This window comes from Zootermopsis nevadensis, unplaced genomic scaffold (assembly GCF_977971745.1).
Source record: "Zootermopsis nevadensis isolate Lab colony 2312 unplaced genomic scaffold, Znev_1.0 Znev_ptg000004l, whole genome shotgun sequence".
NCBI classification, from domain to species: domain Eukaryota; kingdom Metazoa; phylum Arthropoda; class Insecta; order Blattodea; family Termopsidae; genus Zootermopsis; species Zootermopsis nevadensis.
Window position 1 is genome coordinate 9014125 of NW_028259136.1, and position 20514 is coordinate 9034638.

At 52.3% G+C, this 20514-nt stretch overlaps 3 protein-coding genes across 6 annotated transcripts in view; 1 reads left to right on the plus strand and 2 right to left on the minus strand.

The window, feature by feature from the left end:
* The window catches only part of LOC110835130 (uncharacterized), a 47547-nt gene that overhangs the window by 6973 nt on the left and 20060 nt on the right, over positions 1–20514 (plus strand). The window lies entirely within an intron of this gene.
* Positions 181–2289, minus strand: LOC110835128 (odorant receptor 45a). Its single transcript, XM_022075048.2, has 5 exons — positions 1393–2289; positions 1213–1312; positions 1022–1132; positions 555–710; positions 181–386 (listed from the first exon to the last, which is right to left on the minus strand). The coding sequence occupies exons 1-5, from the start codon at positions 2154–2156 to the stop codon at positions 324–326; spliced, it is 1194 nt and encodes a 397-aa protein (XP_021930740.2). The 5' UTR covers positions 2157–2289; the 3' UTR covers positions 181–323.
* Positions 4351–20152, minus strand: LOC110835127 (uncharacterized). 3 transcript variants are annotated; one of them, XM_022075047.2, is made up of 6 exons: positions 20014–20152; positions 7345–7529; positions 6090–7224; positions 5553–6004; positions 5342–5474; positions 4351–4999 (listed from the first exon to the last, which is right to left on the minus strand). In XM_022075047.2, the coding sequence occupies exons 2-6, from the start codon at positions 7526–7528 to the stop codon at positions 4951–4953; spliced, it is 1953 nt and encodes a 650-aa protein (XP_021930739.2). In that variant the 5' UTR covers position 7529; positions 20014–20152; the 3' UTR covers positions 4351–4950. The 3 variants fall into 3 exon arrangements, with proteins under 3 accessions (XP_021930739.2, XP_087199260.1, XP_087199261.1); XM_087343134.1 differs by having other exon boundaries at positions 7345–7532; positions 20014–20131; XM_087343135.1 differs by lacking the exon at positions 20014–20152 and adding an exon at positions 7609–8423.

The window sequence follows — 20514 nt, forward strand, 5'->3', positions numbered from 1 at the left end:
AACCACTGGACGGATTTGGGTGAAATTTGATGTGGTGGATGTGCCGTTCTGCACGACCTCAGAATCGTGTTTTGAATTTCCTGTGAGTCGTGATAACAAAATTACGGATGAGGAAAGTCGTGAGGCGAACTTTGATGTGCTGCGATCTGGCGACCAGAGTGAGAACACACTTTCCGATTTTGTTGTTTATATTATTATTATTATTATTATTATTTACAACACTACGTGGCTGTCATTCGAAACCCTAAAATGCACTACGCTAGTAGCAGGTGGACCCTGCAAAAGATGAATTACGTTGGAGGTCAGCGTGGCAGCTTGGTCGGTCAGGCCTCGGGTCCGTTCATGTTCTTCAGCACGGTGAAGAACGAGAAAGCCAGCTGAACGTGCTGTGGACACAGACAAGCAAATATGTGTTATGGGTCTTGTGCGAACCTCAGTTTTTGATCCAGAATTAAGTTATTTTTTCCTGTCCGTTTGTCAAAATCTTGAGCCACGATGCGTGAACTGCCCGGATGGAGGCCAACTGTGCCCAAGGAATACGTTCAGTCTCTTACCGCTAACAGTGTCTCAAGCGAGATGACGTAGAAGGGCCCTCCATTGAGCCGGAAGGACCTCTGGCCTCGCATTATGATCAGCTCCACGGCTCGCCGCCAAGACCTGTCTTTATCAACCCAGCGGGTCTCGTAGCCAGCGTCCGCGACCAACCCGCTCTGCAACAGAACGCGGTCACTCTGGATTGTGTCATTTAGCCGGAACCAGAACTGGACCGCCCGTTGTCGGCTGTCCGCATCAGTGGGCTGTCACGTTTTGGCTTTTCGGATGTTTGTAGGTGACACGTATGTTTAAAGGAAGGAAATGAGAGTCATTCAATTAGCAACCGACTTAGAGATGTTTAAGCGTCACAAACATTGACCACAAAGATTATTTCTTCTGTTCGAAAAAGAAGAGTGAATTTCAAGATGTGAATCGAGGATGTCAGACGTTATACAGGGTGGTTCGGAAGATGACAGAGCGCACTAACCAGTTCGGTGAGGCGACTGCCCGCCCTGCAGTACAAGTAAAGCTGGAAGACGCTCGCCGCGAAGAAGCCCGCTTTACTCGACAGGTCGGAGTCCCCTCTGCCCGGCTTCATCTGCAACGGAACGAGCCCCTACATGAAGTAGTGCGTAACTGCGTGCATGTGGGAATTATTCCCTACGTCACGTGACTCACCGTGCTCAAATCGAACGCGAAGGTGCAGAGCGCGAGCAGCGTGTTGATGAGCTGGACGAACATGAGGGGCGAGAAGAGGGCGTCGAGACGCTTCGCTGCTCTGAAACAGGAAAGAATCGCCCTGCGTCACCGAGTGCGCGGGGGAGGTGTGGGCCAGACGGGATTCTGTCGAGCGCTCACCTCAGTAACTGCTGGTGGTAACGAACGCAGGCCGACAAGTCGGAGTACTGCTCCGAGAGGCGGATGGTCGCGGTCAGGAACTCGAATTGACCGCAGAAGAACGAGATAACGTGCAGGTAGAAACAGTCGCAGCAGGCGTGCATCCAGCCGTTCGAGACGCTGCCAGTTGCCCAGACGACGTACAGCAGTTCGTACGTCGGGGACCCGCTCGTGTCCAGGAACTGCCACTCGCCGAACGGCAGGAAGTAAAGCCTCTTGTGCGCGCTCTCGTTGCCATGGACACCGGGCAGCTCCACCAGCCTGCCGTTGTGCAGGAGTGGCGCCAGAGACCAGTAGAATATGACGCACATGGCGCCACCCATCCAGCAGACGGTCATGATCGTGGCCCGGGTGTTGGTGGCCCTGGTGAAGCGGTGGAGCTCCGCCGACCGATCGGCGGCAGATCCCATCTGCAGGCACGCGCTCAGGGAGTCCACCAGCCGCTGGAGGCGTCGGCGTTTGAGAACCAGGTTGCACCACTTGTAGAGGGACACGGAGTGGCCGCTCAGAAGACCCACGTAACCCAGCAGCTGTTTCGTGTCTCGGCGCGCGCTTACGACCGTCCCGAGCTCCCCGAACCAGAACACGAAGGCGCAGACCGCCAGTATGTAAGGCACGTGACGTAAGACCGAGTAAACTCGGCCTTGTCGCAGAGGCCACAGCGCGACAACACTCATGAAGCAGAGGATGAGCCACAAGGTGTGAGACGCGTCCGTGTGGGACATTTCTGAGCAGGGAATGAGAGGTGGAGCGGCCGTCGGCCTTTTCTTTTGAAGAAGAGCGGCTTGTTTTGGTATTCAGAGGGTGGACGGACTCGTAAATGAAATATGAGGCGTTTGCGTGCCAAAAGTCTAGTATGGAATTTCGTCCCCGAAACCTCCACGACCTGGGAATAAGAGCCTCCGATACCACGCAGTGGATTTCGATTAAACGTGACTCTCCTGGCAAAATCAGTTTTCTCAGAAATTCAAACCCGTGGCCTTGGTGACCGTTGCCAGGGCAGTGCTGCCAACAGCGTGCAGGTATTTATGAATTAAATAAGAACAGGACGTGAATGCCTCGTTTCTAAATTCGAAAATATTTGTCTCTGTTTCGTACTGGTGTAGAACTTGGCTGTCTCTCGCCGCCAACTGTGGCTCTGTCATAAGTGGATTGAATCTCAGGCTTTTGTTGTGGCGGTGACGAACCTCTGGGTCCTATAACAATAGCCAGATAACCGCCAACCGCTCGTAGAAAGTCTTGTTCCTGGTTTAAGAACCAAAATCTTGTACTCATTTCTTATGTGTCTCCAAAGACTCGTAAAAGACGATGGTTCTTAGGTCATTAAACGACGTTCTTTCAGCCCCAGACTTCATGTAATTTCGAGTAGCGTGGAATTATGGGTATTAATGAGCAGTCAGTGTCTTATTAGAAAGGAGCGTTCTGAAGTAGGCCTCGGCCTTTTCTCGTCTATGAGTTGAAGGGGAAGAATATTCTACCATACGAGGCTTCGGCGACGAGGAATTAGATGCGGTTACTTAAAATACCAGTTTTAAAATTGTTATTTAATCTGAGATCTGAGGTTCTCACGACGGCCGGTGCTCTGGGTTGTTGCGCTGCGTGGACTTGGGAGAGACATGAACCACCGACGCTCGGAAGCAAGTCACTTCCTCAATCCAAGGAGCTGGTACGTCTCTCCGAAGCGTTTGTGTCTGCCTGAAAGTTCGCACGCCCCAGGAAACAGGCATTCAACGTGGTCACAGTCGAGAATAACTGGCGCCCCTTCCTTCCCGATCCCTCGAACCACCGTTACATGTGAATGTGTGTTTATGGCGGGAGAACGAAACGAGTTGGTATAACCGAAAAGAAATGTTAATAACCGGAATCTTCCTGGCTTTGTCTTGTCATCGTATGACGTCATTGTTTTTTTTTTCCCCTCGTGTCTCACATAGTGATCAAGGACGCAGTGACAGATGTTCACGATGAGTCACGTAGTTAATTTTTTCACATTATTATCTCTTAAAACTGTCCCATAAGACTTCACTTAAGGAGGTCGTGTTAATTATGAACGCAGTATCAAGAAGAATAAGAAATGGCCGGGTTTTCCGTGTCTTCTAATTTACGTGTAAAAAGTTTGAAAATGTTTGCCCACCGCTGGGAGTTGATGCAACGGTGACTCAGACTTACGTAAAAGGAGAGTAGAAACAAAGGAATTTCGTATCGCACTCGTGGGAAACAGAATCTTAATCCCGATTACTTGTTAAAGAAGTCATATGTTATATAATTACTTCCAATGTTCAACATTGGGCCCATTTTAATATTATCTCCCCTTCCAAGTATTAGCTTTTGAAGGCCTTCGTACAAATTCCTAGGGCAGTGGCCCCTAAAATGAAGGCGAGGTGGAAATACGGTGAAGGGTTCGCCCGTTCCACAGGGCGTCAAAACCCAGAGACAAAGGACGAGAAAATATTTAGGCACTCTCTCTTTCCTTGTTGTTGGGAAACGCCACGTATCGCGTATTCGTAATCCTCACTGGTCCCAGTAGCTCCGCGCACGCGCTCGTCCCATGCGCGGTTATGAGCTCGTGCTGTAGATGACAGCAGTGTCCAGAGGCTAGCCGTGCGGGTGCAGACTTGTGGAGCCACAGCGGGAAATTTTTGTAATACAGGAGCCGGCTTCTATAGCCCTGTAATAATAAGTCACGCTGTTTATCAGGAAGTGATGCTGTATGGAGCAACTCAGAAGGGCTCGTCTTATTTCGTGTGGTTGAAGGTAGTAAGATGTAGTTCGATTTTACAGCCCCACAGACCAGTAGGTTCCTAAAACTGCAAGCAGGCCGAAGGCATTGACTGCTGAGTCCCTGTTCCTTTGTAACTGCGAGGTTTATGCAATATACTTTAAATTTTTGTCTGGGGCCACTGAGAAAAAGTATACGAAACATTCAGTTGACAGACTGTCCAGCATAAACAGATCTGTCAGAATTTATTGTGAATAAAAGTACAGCAAATCTATATACACAGAGGATAGTGTGGACACACCGTCATAACACCAGCAGACTTGACTACATAACTGTACAGTTGGGTAGCCTGTCTTAAGAAGCAAGTTGAGAAGCCCACGCCACGTGAAGAGGAACTGTTTGCCGTAACTTTCCCCACAGAATGTCTGAGCACAGAGGAGAAGCTCCGGGTATTCATAAATGCCACAAGCCGGAGTAACCCGGAGCTCGATTCGAATCCGGCGCATCAGAGAGCTCACAGCCAGCACGGAACCTTAAGTAATGCGACATCTGGTGTAACAAAGTAGTTGTGGGATCGCTTATCACTGTCCCAAGAACACTGAAACACTCAAACTACGTCACTGCGTCCTGAGGAGCAGACATCATCTGCTTACGAGTGGCAGCGTCTTTGAGGCGTGATGAGTGATGTTTTGCTGAACTGGACCGCCCCGTGTGTCCCTAAGATGACACATTTCCAACAAAGACGTGTCCGATTACGGCCCTGACTGCGTGGTTCTGGAATCACCAGGTCTCCTGTCTGCCGTTCAGCCACTGAATTTGTCCAGGTCGTCGCACGACTTCGATTTGCTGGCCCTGTGAATGGCGAAATGTTGGCATCAGACACAGCGAAACATTGACAAAGCATACAGCGGTCTGTATTTTGGCTGGAGGGATTTGGGAAACATGAACATCCAAGAAGACACGCATTATCGCTGTCTGGATAAACATTATCGTCCTGAAATGTGCTTCATAATTGCAGTTAAAGTTGAATCATGGCTTCTTCCTCTGGAGAGGGGAGCGGTCCACATTCAGCCTGGGCACAGTGGATGAGGAGACGAGAAGACAGAAATGTCTGGTCCACAGACTGGCGCAAACATTTCTGAGCCACGTGAAATCTGGTCTGGAGATTGGCCATAAGTGGTCAGTTGTCGTTACCTGCAGGTCTGCAGGTCCCTTCGCCCCACATGCAGAAGCACCTCCCCACTCTTGATGTTCTTGAACACTGTTATGGCTTCAGAGTGCGTGAGGCCTTGCAGTGGCGTGCCATTCACGGCCAGGATCTCATCTCCTGAAACACAGAGGGGCTATGCCATAAATGCGCATCGAAAGTCGTTCAGAGCAGAGCGGCTCAGTGGTCGACACTCACCCTCCTTGAGGCTGCCGTCTTCTGCCGCCTGCCCCGAGTGGAACACCGTCTTTACGAAGATACCTATGCTACCTTTGGGAGAGTCCCGTCCGCCAACGACACTGAACCCCAGAGACTTCCTTCCTGGTCCCTTGTGGAACGTTACGGTGAAGAGAGAGAGGGACAGGGATTTGGGCCGCCTAGGAAGGGTACCCGCCGTGACGCGACGCCCCGGCCCGACGGTGGGCGGCACATTGCAACTGCGTCTCCGAGGCGCCACGTGATCCAACTGGTACGAGAACTTCCTCATGCCCGTCACGACTGGCGGCTTGTCCTCGCACTTCCGGGCAATCACGATGTCCACTTCTCGGGGAGAGTTTTTGAGCGTCATGCGGGCTTCCTGAAGCGTCATGCCGCGCAGGCGCCGGCCGTTTACCTTCACCAGTTCGTCGCCCACGTGGAAACGGCCATCCCTGGACAGAAACAGCAGTGTGGCAATGTTGTGATGTGGCCGCTGTGCAAATTCGGACCACCTTGAACTCCCAAGAAATCTCTCACCTGTCCATGAGCCCGCCCTGCTCGATACGCGAAATCACGTAGCAGCTGGTGCGCGGATCCTTGCGCTCGATGTAGACCCCCAGCTCTCCTGTCACGTCCTTGCAGACCCGGATGCACTTCAGTTCCTCCGGCTTGCATCTGTCGCACAGCAGCGACTCGGGTGGGTCCCCACCCGTGGACCGCGGTCGCCTCCCTATGGCCTTCACGTCGCCCCGCCTGATGGCGTTCCTCTTCCTCGAGAAGGACAGCTTCTCCTGGCTGGTTTCTCCTGGCGCCTCGAACACGCTGTCCGCAGTCTTGGCTTCATCCTCTCCTTCCTCCTGCAGCTGTTCGTCCGTGCCTCTCCGGGGCTGTATCAGGCCATTGGACGAAGGCAAATCCGAAGTCGTGGACTTGATGGATCCGCGCGGGGAGTCCGAGCCTGTCCGCGTGGAGTCGCTCTCGTAGCCACTCTCGTCCGACCGGAGGAGCAGAAGGTTGTTGAGGAAGAGACAGAGGTCGCTGACAGACAGTGGCGCGTCGGACAGGCTTGAACTTCTCATGGAGGCTTTCGGACGCAGTTCGGCGTCGTTCGCCAGGAGGTCGTCGCAACTCGTGGACACTGTCATTCGCTTTGGAGAACCCGCGCCAGAGTTCTCCTCGGTTAGCACAGACAACTTGGAGGACCGCTTCTTGGATTTGCTGGACGACTCCTCGTCACTGGCTACAGCCCTGAAAGCCGACAGGAGGTCCTCACAGCTGAGGGCTTTGGCCGCGTCAGGCCCTAGCGAGTTCTGCAGGTACTCCAGCAACTGCTCGTCCATCATGAGCATGGCGTTCAGTTGGTACAGGTCCGCGAGGCCGCGTTTGCACTCCTCCTTGACCCAGTCGGGGTCGCGGTCGGTGTTTGTCTGTTTGTCCACTTTGCTGTTGCGACCAGCGAACAAGTTGCGCAGTGACTCGACGCGTGAGATGCGTCGACCGCGGGCCGCGGTGCCGGACGCCGCCTGCTCCTGTGGCGGGGGTGGGGGCGGGGGCGATTTGTTGGGCGACCAGTGCCGCCGTCTGCCGGGCGTGACTGCCAGCAGCTCGGAGGAGTCGCTCCTCTTCAGCTGTTCCCACTTCCGACCGACCTTCTTGCCCCACGTCGCGAGTCCTGCGACAGTTTCCTGGTTAGTGGATGGCGCTAAAACTACGAGTTTGATATTTATTCGTCTAACTGGAGTGCCAGGCGTTTCAACGTCCTGACGAAGCCAAAGATTGCCCTTCAGCGTACCTTTCCTGTTTGTCTTCGGGGATACGTCGGATGCCTGCGGTCCTCTGCTCGACCCCTGGCTCGGCACCGGTGGCGGTCTCTGGTGGTGATCCGTCCTGACGCAACTCTCATCATCTTGGCAGAGTGGAGAGAGGCTGACCAGCTGCGGACTGGGGTCAGAACACCGTCGTTTGAAGAGACGCATCCTGCTGAAACAGATGATGGCCACACAGCGTCAGATGAGAGGCATTTTGGGATTTATTGCAGAGTTCAATATCTACAGACCTCTGGTCTGCCGGTAGTTCGGCGAATGGCAGTTCAGATGTGACAGAACGAGTTCGTCACAGCTCCAATTACGACAGAACACCGCCCACCTCTCGGGTCACTACACCACCGCGCTCTGTCGGGTATTGCTGGCACTGGGCGCGTTGAATATGCCGAAGGCCACTTGAATGTAGCACAGGGCGACACGCGTTGCTAATTCGCTCAACAATCCGAATACGAGTTGTTTCAAACGATATTGCGTGGCAAATGAACAATTACACGAATTTATATCTGTTTCACGTCGTATCCGGCAAAAAAGTTGAGTAATAATCTCGCACTTGGAGGCCTAATAAGAGTCTCTACACCCAGCACTGGACCATTTCCCGTTCCGTAAGGGGCCACGATCACTAGTTTACCATCCTCAGTTGTGCGCGCGTTTTTGAGGAAATTCAGGTTTGATCACGTGGTGGGATAATATTAAAAGGATGACGCATCTGGCTCGCGACATAATCCAGTGAACAGTGCAAGGAAGTTGGGCACATCAGATGTCAGTGAAGGGATCTGATCGTGGTCTGGAAGACTGGGGGTTGGTTGCCGGCAGGGGCTGGAATGTGGCTTGGGGCCCACCCACTGGGTAAGGGCTAATTCACGGCGAATGACCCGAGGCCGCTGCTCTGGGTGAACCAACGAACCTGGCGGCCGGGACGCGAGACTCCGAGTGACCTTGAACTCGCACCGGCCAACTGGATTCCTTCTGCTCGCTCGCTCGGCAGCCATTTGTGTGTGAAGTGATCGGCACATCTTATTCTGAAGTTGGAGGAAGGAACGAGGAGACGAATTACCCGTCACAGGAGGCAGCTTGTCCTTGCTTACGAACTGTCAGCCGGACACAAGAAATGCGCGGGCGAACAGGTCACAAGGTATGATCTCGCGAAGGTGTACATACAGTACAGTGATAGCTTTTGTGCTGACGGCGATGAACCTAAGAGTTTGATGGCGACATGGACGCAGCCGAATGCGTCGTGGCTGCTACAGATCGACAAAGTCGGTCTCCACTCTTAAGTCAGAGTAAATGTCGGACTTCTGGGGGCTTGAGGGGGGGGGGGGGGTCACTTGTTCACCTCACCTGGCAGTTGCCAGTGAAATCCAGTCAGTCGGGCAGAAACAAATGCATGTATAATTTTTAGGTGAAGCGTCTTGAAACTCTGCCACATCGAGAAGGAAGGATAACATTAAGATGCAATTGGCTCAGGATTCCTTTGGTATAAGCGGCGTTGAACCTATTATAACCGTGAAGGGTCTAACACCATACCCTCAGACACGAGACGGACGTGTTCCCGCTGGACCAGCGAATGGTTACTGTCCGTGTGTCAGAAGTGACGCGCTCACCTCATTGCGATAACTGCGCAGAGACGCCCCGGAGCGGTCAGCTATTCAATACCTCCGTAACCGGGGCTAAAGCGGCCTCAGCGTGAAGCTGATTACTCATCTTCATGTAGCGATGAAGCTCAGAATGAACTTTATTAAACTTTGGGGCAAATTCCTTGTTCGTTTTTCCGGGTCGATTAACACTTACGCAGTGTCACCAGGGCCGGCCGACGAGATGGCTACGTCGCGGTAAGAGGCAGTCGTTGAAGTGTTCCGTGCTGAAGCACTGGTGTAGTGAACGTTATTCCGGCCACTCGCTGCCATTACTCTACCCGTTATAACGACGGGCTCGGGTGCGGTCATGGAGCGGCGCGGCCCAGTGGACCGAAACGATCGGGCGACCCCGGCTGGCAGCCCGCAGCAACTCAGGCACTCTAAGAACGATGTTCACTGCCGTGTCCTAAACCCCATCCAGTTTATTCAATAACCGATTTAATATTATTATTCTTCTATCTACGTCTATTGCCACGGTGGTCTAGCGGTTAGAACGCTGGCCTTGTAATCCTGGGGTCTCGGGTTCGAATTTATAACTTGTGTTGGGCAAGGCCATGGTCTAGGCAACACGGAGTTTTCCTCCGTGGCATCCCAACAATTACTCCATTCACACACAGAAGAAGGCAATGGCAAACCACTTCTGGATCATCTGCCAAGAACGTATATGAACAGGTCCCAGTCCGAGAAAAGGATGGAAGGATCCTGTTCATATGGACCTGTCGTCAGACAGAACACTAAATAAATACTAAAATAAATATATCTACGTCTGGGTCTTCCAAGTGATCTCTTTCCTTCACGTTTTCCGTATGCGCCTCCAATCTCTAATCTGTGCTCTGGACTCAGGGTTAGAGGTCCTGGTTTCGAATGTCGGCTGCAGGACCTGCAGATCTTTCCTAGTCGTTGTTCCTAGTCAGACACTCGGACGGTGCCATACGGTTGCAATGAAATTCCGCAACGACTCTCGTGGCGCCCCGGGCGCTCTCGCCTCGGCCTTGTGACCCGCATTCCGACGATCGGGATTTGAACCGGACAACTCCTGGAAGGGTTGCACAACGACGCTTGGTAGGTAGGGCCTTCCCAGATCGAACTACGGGTTTCAGAGGCTTTGCTCAACGCCGCGAAGGATAATACTACGAGGAAACAAGTAGTGAAGTGGCCGTGGCCTATTGTCCCAAAGTTTGTTTTGCTGGGAAAACTTCTGCAGCTGATATATCGCTGTTGGAGCCGTGACGTACAGTTCTGCTGATAATACAGCCCAGAGTAGGATTTTCTACCAGAAGGAACCGCTGTGATCTAGAAGCCTTGCGACGTTGTGTTGAAGTGGCAACAGCAGAGGAGATCTGGCAACGGTGAGTGAGGCAGGTGTCGCTGTTAATAAGCCTCACTAATTGGAAGATCTGCTTCACATTCGGCTCCTTGGTGAACCGGTCTTGCGTGTCCCCCGCTGATGACCGTCGCTCTTTGTTCTGACTGCGTGGAGTATCTCGAGGCAAAACATAACCTAGCATTATCCCCGTGCACGCAACGAGACAGCTTCTTAAGGTCTGGTTACATTTATGTAAATCCTGGAGATCTTACACAGTCGCGGTTTGAGGTCCCGACGATCACAGAATTCGGCACACCCCGTGCACATCCTACTCATCAGAGATCCATTTTAGTATTATCCCCACATCACAGCCCTGGTCTTCAGGTCGTCTGTAGGCTCAGGATTTCGAACAAATATTTTCTGTACATTTTTCGTTTCACCGATGCGTGCTACATGTGCCGCTCATCTATGGAGCTCCTCCCTCCTGTCACTTCGTCCCTCTTGGGCCCAGATATTCTGCCCCTGATCCCAGCCCTCATCCTACTTTTCGCGTAAAAGTCGCTGGAGTGCATCTCGCTCCGTGTTCGTGTGGCACGGATCGCTTCTGTTCTGTCGGGTGGACTGAGCTGGCCCAGGATCGTTTAGAATGGCGGCGATGAACACTGGAATTGCATCCAGGATCTTTCCAAGGAACGCCCTGAGCGTGCAGAAACACGAGAAATTGATGGTCGCTGTCCTCTGGGACGTTACAGATGTGCTTTCAGCCTCCATCATCAGGGCGGCGGCAATCACCTTCATATTTGCCGTTGTGATTTCCTTTTATGTCTCACGCGAGAAACTGCAGTCCTTTCCGGAATAACGAGCAAGCATTGCAGTACGTCGTAGCAGAAACCACTGAACACAAGGACGCCGGAGCGTGGCGCCACTTCCGGGGTGTTGTTCAAGAAGCGTGCGTACTGTCGGTCCGTACAGAGGGCAGTGCGGTTTGTTGATGGACGAGACCCGAATGTGGAGGTCGAAACACCACGCAGATCTAGATGGACGCTGTCAAGCAGGTGAGACAGTGGTTCCGCGGGCATCCTGAGGGATTCCCCAGTCTCTCCAGACAAAGATTACAGTCGTCGTCGTTCATAACAGCGTTTCCATTTCATAAAGGACCGATTTATGCCGGGAATCGAGCGTTGTCATCCGCTGCAAACCGGTTGTGGGGCCCACCAGCCTCCTAAGTGCCGAGGTTAAGGATGGGCGGACCTGCAACTCCATTTTTCCACACGTGAGCATGTTGTGACGTCAGTTGAAGTACCGGAGCATCACAGTCAAACAGGCTTGGCGCTGCCAGCTCCGAGCCTCGGTTCGCGCCTTGTCTGAGGCAAGGACACAGTCAACGTCATTCCATCGCGAGAGCAGCTTCGCGTTCGTCCACTCTCAGCTCCTCGCTTTCCACGCCAGGCTGTAAACGGCCGAGCGGTGAGGCGAGGTTAGCGCAGAGAGAGCAGGGAAACACCCGGAGGATATCACAGTGCAGGTTATGATGGTCCTGACATGTGTGTGGCCGTTTCTTAGTCGATACAGGTCAGCCCAGCAAATTAACAGTTGAAGGGGTTGCCACATGAGCGCGCAGCAGGTGGTGGCGAGTGGCGGGGACGACCGAGGAAATTACACGGATGAAAGGGAAATTTGATTCTTTTGTTGAGGTCACGCGAACCACCGCCAGATGGCTGCCGTGTCTTGCGTCATGACGCTTCTGGCTCTGGTTTCATAACCTCGACTTTCTCTGTTCAGTGATCGCTGCTTCCCATCCGAGGTTCAAGACCCGTGGCTCTGCTCGGTTGTTAGAGGCGAATGCTGGATTCGTACACGAGTCTTTACAATTCACAACACGTGCCCATCCTTGGATACCATTCGACACTGCATAAACATTGTACCTGAGAGTCTGCAGAGCAGTGGTAACTATTTGTACCACGGCAAAAATGACATTGCTAACACCGAGCATCATGCAGCCCACAGATCTGATTAAAACAAAATTCTAAGATTTCCGTCTTCTGGGTTGTTGCGCTGTGTAGTCTGGTCGATGTTTACCAACGTTTCGGAGGTCATACTGCCTCCGTCATCAGAGTATGAAGATTTCTGTCTTCTGGGTTGTTGCGCTGTGTAGTCTGGTCGATGTTAACCAACGTTTCAGAGGTCATACTGCCTCCGTCATCAGAGTATGAAGATTTCTGTCTTCTGGGTTGTTGCGCTGTGTAGTCTGGTCGATGTTAACAAACGTTTCAGAGGTCATACTGCCTCCGTCATCAGAGTATGAAGATTTCTGTCTTCTGGGTTGTTGCGCTGTGTAGTCTGGTCGATGTTAACCAACGTTTCAGAGGTCATACTGCCTCCGTCATCAGGGAGATTCATCGCAACAACCCAGAAGACAGAAATCTTGAGACTCACCGCTGTGAAAACCTCAAATCTTACATAAAATAAAATTAGTCTGCTTCTGTCTCAGCAGCAGTGCGTTCTGCAGTGTCTGTCAATCTCTTTCCACTGGGCTCAAAAGGTGAAAGTAGGCGAAGGCGTAGAAGGAAAGGTCCACGCATTTCCGATGTCGTCTGTAGATGGCCTGCGACGTGTTCTTACATCAGCAGGTCACAGGCCGGCCACACTTCGGGGCAATCTGTCGATCAGATCACTCGGTAAAGCAAGGAGGCCGGAGCGTGAAGCTTCATGGCTCAGGGGACGTTGGACCCTGTCTGAAGCGAGGTCCGGGCTGCAGAACGCAGGAATGAACAAAGCACTTGCGACGAGCGCTAGTCACATGTGCTTCAGAGAAATTGGAGCCGGTCTACTTCCGGTGCATCTGTCGTCTGGTAACGCCGTCTCTTGTCTGCGGTTTCTGCTGACAGAGCTTGCGGTTTGCGTCAGTTTTGGCGCAGATTGCGCTCGTATTTCGAGAGAAATCTTCTCCATTCACTCCATGACGCATGGCAGACACAAGAAGTGCCCGCAAAGTTTCAGGTACGTCGCTAGAGTTTCGTCATGAGGCCTGGATTCCGTATGCGTTAGTAGCTTGTGTGTGGTCGCTCAGAACGAGGGGCCGGCCCAGTGTCCCGCGGCTTCCACGTGACGGTCCGGCAACTTTCTCAGTCGTTCGTTCATTAATTCCAGTACTTTTGTTGGTTTTCCCCTCGATGAGCAGCGCGTGACATAGTTCACTTTGCGTTCGTCGTGATTCGTAATTGCGATGCAGGCCGCAAGGTGCGCCACTTGGCCCGTTCCAAATCGCTCCCAATTTTTTAGCATTCCAGCTGGGCGAAAGAGCGGCTCAAGGCGTAGCTGCTTGTTACCATGACGACAGCCGTAGAAAGAGATTATGCCGCTGAACAGAGAGTGAACCAACAGAATATGTCCTCAACTCAGGTTCAGTTCTCGGCCGCCTTGACAATTCTGTGAAATAGGCCACGACTGCTTCCTGTCATCTGTTCAAATATCTTAGTTAAATGACCTCTAAGATAAGCCATATTATGCAGGGAATGCATCGTCAGCTGCTTTGTGCCTCAAGAATGTCCGTTTTGGGAGGTGAAGGCAGTAGGGCCTTAAAGTTCGCGGCTCACCGCCACCCAGCCACAGGCTGTTTCAAAAGCTGACAGTCGGAACTTTGTTACGCGGACTCGCTACTGCGCGGTGCTTCTGTTGCAATGACGCTCGTTCATGGGAGTATTTTTCAGAGCCTCTTGGAAAGAGATCGCTTGAGAGAATTCCACGTCTTCCTGTTTCACGCTTTCAATTCGGAGAGAACGTACGGAATATACCGCCCTGATGATGGAGGCAGCAACGATCTTTGAAACGTCGGTAAACTTCTACCAGAGAATGGAATATTCCTGGGGCCTGATGCAGGCTGGAGGGGTGCATAATATTCAAATGGACGTTGTGGAGCTTCACGAACGCGCATTGCCTCTGGAGCCAAGACGCAGCGGACCGCAAGCCACTCCTTGTACTCGTATGCAGTTATGCAAGATTCGTGTGTTTGCTCTCTCGCTGTTTGCTGGCCTTGGTGCGTATTTGTTGCAGAGAGACAGCCGCTTCACCCCGTGTTAACGGATTCGTCCAACACCTCAGTACTAAAACGCGCGGACGGACACTTTCCAGCAGTTTGTAAAGGCAGCGCGCCCCTCGGAACACACGCGTTTCCCCCGCGTAGAGTCGGGACGCAGACCCACATAAGATCGTCCAGGTAGTCAGTGAGTTCTTTTCCAAACCGAGCTCTGTGGGAGGTACAACCTGTTGCGTTGCCCCGGGCAACCAGGAAATGCCAGCCGTTCTTCCATTGTTTCGCAAGCCACGAGATGGCGGATCGGTGATCCCGAGATTGCTGGCTCTCGAACTCACTGTTGGCCAGGAAGCACGACTGGGCCCAGTTTAAGAAAGAAAGGCGGCCGGAACGCGAAGCACGGCCTTCCCTCCACGCCCTCCTCCGCCTTCATGGTTCCAGTTGAGGTGTCTGAAGTCCGAAGTCCTGTCTCTGCTTCGCAAAAACTTGTGATCCGTGGCTGGAATCTTCGCGACAGCTTCCGGTTCAAGGTCAGTCCTCCATTTTCTACAAGAGATGACCAGCCGGTTTGTAAACAGCGGTGATCGAACCACCCGCGACACTCCGAAACAGGGAACAAATGACGGGTTGCCTCATTCTACATGATCGACCGACTCTGATGGAGTGTGATGTGATTTGAGTTATAAATAATATTAATTATTAAGCAGTTAAGTTTTCGATGTTTCTCTGGGCTGTGAACGCCGCGTGGACTCGTACGTAGATAGAAGCGTTTCGAAGGAACACACGTCTCCATCTTCAGGGCATATCTACGACTGATTGTGGCAACTGCGACGTGGCACACGGGCGTTCTGTCCAGGCGGCCCAGGGTCTCCGCCCCCCGACACTGGCACTGAAGTACTGCAAGAGATGTCGCGGCACGTCTTCGACGTCGGCGAAGATCGACAAACACCCAAGTCGAAATCTAATGCATTCGTACGCTGATTGACGACGTCGTATCAACTGATTTGAAAAAATCATGACAGTCGCATCGGTTGTAACTCACTCGTCTGAAACGTCTTCGAGAAATGCGAGGACACAGTTGGCTCATTGTCGTTTTGGTGTCGAACTTTCAAATCGATTGCACTGTGACGAGCCTCGTTGTTCGTTTCAGTGGTCGCATTTCGTCTGTGAATCTCGGCCATGTTGTTCTGGTTCAGTGTGAAAGTTTGGCGAGGGCGAGCTCACAATCAGGGACGCGCGACGACCCTGCTTCTAATTCCGATATCGGCCTCAAGTATGACGGAAGAGGCGACGACACGGGACCTCGTTCACGGCGTCAAAACTTTTGCAACGCGCGTCGGGAGTGAGCAATTTCAGTCCCCGTTTGTTTGCAACGGCAATGACACCGAGAGTGGCTGTCTTCTGGGCTGTCGCGCCGTGTAGTCTGGTAGAAGTCTACCGGCGTTTCAGAGGTCCTTGGCGCCTACATCAGGGCGATGAGTGGTTGATAAACTTCTACCGGACTGCACGGCGCTACAACCCAGAAGACAGCCATCTTCGCAGACACTCCGCCGTGAGATCCTGCCTTGCAACGCGACTGCCCACGTCTTAGGAAAGCTTCGAGCTCATAATGAGAGCAGGATGGCAACCGAGTAGCGCCCTTTACCGTGTGTTTCGAAAGACTCGCCACCAATCTGGGTTTGCGCAGGGCTAACCTAAAAAGGAGTCTTAAACGAGCAGGTCACGTCATTTAGAACCGCGCCTCGCAGTGCCGGCCACTTGGCGACACAAGGTGAGAGAGAAATTGGCTGTTTCCATGGCAACGACGCAAGAAGGGGCGGCCCCCCCCCCCCCCCGACCTCAGAAACTGTTTGGCCGCTGTGCTGGACAAGATATTACGAAATTACAAAGACGAGTTGTCGCGAGATGATTCTACCCTGCTGCCATCTGTCACATCTGGACCAGTTTGTATTTTAAAAATCTCGTGGTTGTGGGAAGAATTTCTGACAGACACTGCCCTTCGGACCCTTTCAACCGAATGTACACACGGCGTTTGAGAGTTTATTAGGATCTCACGGTGGTGAGTCCGAAGATGGCTGGCTGTCCTCTGGGTTGTTGTTTACCAACGTTTCAGAGGACCTTGCTGCCTCCATAATCAGGGCCGACTACACGGCGCTACAACCCAAAAGACGGTCATCTCCATCCGCAAGCCTGTTTGCTGGAAACTGCAATGATTCGCTAATTCTCTCCACTGTCATAACGGAAGCCTCTTGGTGACCGCCATGCTATCGTTTTAAATGGGCGTATAAGGATCTTTTACTGCACTGAAAATTCTGGAAACTGAATTAGGTCGCACTCAGAAGTTCGCATGACCGCCATGTTGAGAAATAGGACATGGCGCACAATTGTGTTGGTATGTTCGTGCCTTGCTAATGATCGCTCCGAATTGTCGGCACACCCGAGAACGCGCTCTCCATGTCGACGAAGGAAGTCCGCAGAATTTTGCCTTCTTCAACATTCAGCTGTCATTCGAAGTGAAAGTCGCTTGGTCCCTTCTTGCGAGCAAGTAGGAGGAGCCGGCGAAGCCCTGACCCACGAGGGCAAAGTGGATCGAGGAAGCGATAAGCAGAATCTGTTGTTTCAGTCGCCGTTTCTAAATCCGCTCGCAGCGCCGAAGGGGTTAATAAACTGTGACAATTCCACAGACGCGTCTTCGGTTATTTTTGGATTACGGGCGCTTAGAAAGCGACGCTGTGACAAATATCTGCGGTCCATGAAAGTAAAATGAAACACGAAGTTGCTGCCATCACGCCGTCCTGGTGTCCATTTTAATATTATCCCCTATTCGTCTAGGTCTTCCTGACGCATGTTTCTCGTTCCTCTGATTACACACCGCAAAGTCTCTCAGCCCAAATCACTCATTGGTTCTCTGCACTTGTGACGTCACGAGCCATGGCGGCGAGGAATCTGCGACGGAAGAATTCTGAGGCTCGGTTAATGCGTAGGCCTCGCAGTTTCCACACGGTTGCTACCTGCGGGCATTAAATAGGCCACGACCGCTTCCTCCCGCGTCTGTCGGTGCCGACCGCTGTGGCTTCCAGTGTTGTCATGGAAACTGCCGCAGGAGGTCGGCGGGCCGGTCTTTTGTTCGCCGTTTTCTGATAGAAGATTAAAATTCGAGTCGGAGGATGATATTAAAATATTTCAGGACGAAACAGACAGATTTTTGAAGTGACTGCGACAACGTTTCGGGTTTAATGGCGAAGGTTAGGGCACGCCCTGGATGCTTTGAACGTCATGATAATATTAAATTGGATCTTCAAACCTTCAAACGTCTCAGCTTGTTCACGTAATATTCATTGTAATTTTATCCTCCTACCTACTTTACAGTCTGTCCGGCCCAGACGAAAATTACAAATTATTGCGCTTACTAACACCTATTTAGTGTTCTGTGTGACGACAGGTCCATATGAACAGGATCCTTCCATCCTTTTCTCGGACTGGGACCTGTTCATATACGTTCTTGGCAGATGATCCAGAAGTGGTTTGCCATTGCCTTCTTCTGTGTGTGAATGGAGTAATTGTTGGGATGCCACGGAGGAAAACTCCGTGTTGCCTAGACCACGGCCTTGCCCAACACAAGTTATAAATTCGGGCACCGCCGGGAATCGAACCCGAGACCCCAGGATTACAAGGCCAGCGTTCTAACCGCTAGACCACCTCATCTTATTATTATTTAGTGTTCTGTCTGACGACAGGTCCATATGAACAGGATCCTTCCATCCTTTTCTCGGACTGGGACCTGTTCATATACGTTCTTGGCAGATGATCCAGAAGTGGTTTGCCATTGCCTTCTTCTGTGTGTGAATGGAGTAATTGTTGGGATGCCACGGAGGAAAACTCCGTGTTGCCTTGTCACGTCGCGGGCTGCTCGGCTCTTCGCGTCTTCTTCGTTGAGACGAACAAAAACGCGATAATGCAGCGTCCCCTACCCGATCCCTCGTCAGGTTACACTGAAACGAATCAGTGTCGAGTGAAAACGCGGGCTTTCCCGTTTTCACTCCGCGTGAACTGGCGTGGAACTGGCAGTGGCGATGCGGCCAGTTCAAAGGCGGAACGGCTGGAGAACTAGTGCAGGCGCCCCCGGGACTCGACCGTGGCGCATCGGACAAGTTTCACGTCCACGCGAGATACGATATTGCTTGGAAGTAGACCACGACCACTTCCCGGTCCGTGGGACACCCGTACCAGTTTCTTACATGCGTGTCAGACACGCGTGGAGGATTCAGGGCGAAATACATGTAACTGCTGTTCTTAACAGTTTCCGTTTAACGCAGAGATTAAGAATGCGTGGAGTTTTTCCTCCGTCACCTTTCGTACTTGTGGGGCACAATGATCTGAGCTCGAAACAATGCCGATTTCAGTGTGATTTCCATTAAATTTGGTATTTGCGGTCCGTCGCTTTTCACTTCGGGTCGCACGCATCAGCTGTACGGACTGGCGGGCAGTGGAACGTGAACCCCCCCCCCCCCCCCCCGTCCTCCAGACGTGTGGTCCTGGTTTCGACCACCTCCCAGTATACAGCAGTGCTTTGTTCCCACACGTCACATCATCGCCGTCTTTTGTATCACTTTGCACAGAAAATGAATTTCATTAACATCTCTGGTTGCGTTTACACGTACACAGCAAAACTTCAACGGTTTGACCACGCATCTAGAAGTAACTATTCTCACCACTTGGTTCAACGTTCAATAATTCGGGGATTGTGGTGTGTTTTTGTGTGAGGTCGGAATTTCCACCGAAGACGAAGTTCTCGAGCACAGTCACGGCGTCCGGGCCACGCACAAGAGGGTACAGGACTGACAATGCTCGATGGGGAGGCTGAGAGATCATCTCGTGCGTTTGAATTCGTACCTCACAGAAAACACATCACCAGTCGTGTTAGAGTCGCGGCACACACAATCGCTGTTTGTGCTGCAAGAACCAATTCGCGGGTGGCGGCGTGATTCGAAGAGTTGCCACAGCCCACAGCTGACTCTCGCTGACAGTTGTTCAGCTGGTATAGAAAAAAAACATTACCCGTTGCTACGGACTCATCGCTATGCTCACAAAAGCCCTCGCGAGTGGTTGTGATCCGTCGGACCCCAGCTAACTAACTGGCTTTGGGAACCCAAAGGTTCATCACCGAACTAACCAAAGCCCTCCACCGGACCCCGTCCTGGGCCAACAAAATCCAATTACCTTCAAACTCCTGTCTCCCACAGATCCCGCCTGAGATTATCCTCCCATCTACGTCTAGGTCTCCCCAGAGGTCTCTTCCCCTCAGGCTTCCCAAATAGTGGACCCAACCAACCAGATGGCTTACGGAACCCAAAGGTTCATCACCGAATTAACCAAAGCCCTCCACCGGTCGGTAACCTGGGCCAGCAAACTCCAGTCTCCTTCAACTCCTATCTCCCAGATATTATCCTCCCATCTACGTCCCTTCAGGATCCCCGACCAATACCTGGACCACACCTCTCGCCCCACGCGATTAATTAAGAACCGATAAGACAAGGCTTGGCCAACACCCGGTGTTTGCCCCGGGCCTTGTGGAATGCGGTTCTCAGTGCAGACATTCGAACGCGGCCGTGTGTGTCAGCATCGCGAGAGGGAGCTGCTGGACCAGCCAGTGTGCACTACTCACCTGGTGTAGTAGCCCTTTGTGCCCGCACTAACAGCACTGCGCGATCTCCATGGCAACACTACGGTAATCCCTTGCTCCCAGCGCGACTCGCCAGCTGGCACTGAGCCGCGCACTGCGCCCGTCTTCTGTTCTGATCTCGCAGCTCCACGGCCGGCCGCTTGGCGCGCCACCTGCCGGCCCGGCCCAGCGCAACAGCGGCTCACGGCGCAGTAGACGACGAAGGAGAACAGAAATGGAACTGACTACAGGCCTCTTTCGACGGAAGACCTAGGCGTAGATGCCAGGACTATATTAGAACGGGTCTTAAGGAGACGGTGTGGATTAGATTAATCTGGCTCAGGTTAGGGACCCTCCGAGTTCTATAAAAGTTGAGTAGCTGAGGGAATGTTGGCTTATCGAAAAGGACTCTGCTCCGTGGAGTTTGCTGTCTGTACATGTGGGATGAAATTTAAATTCACCCCAGATACGAAATTTAATCTGAAACCGCTGAATATTTTACTG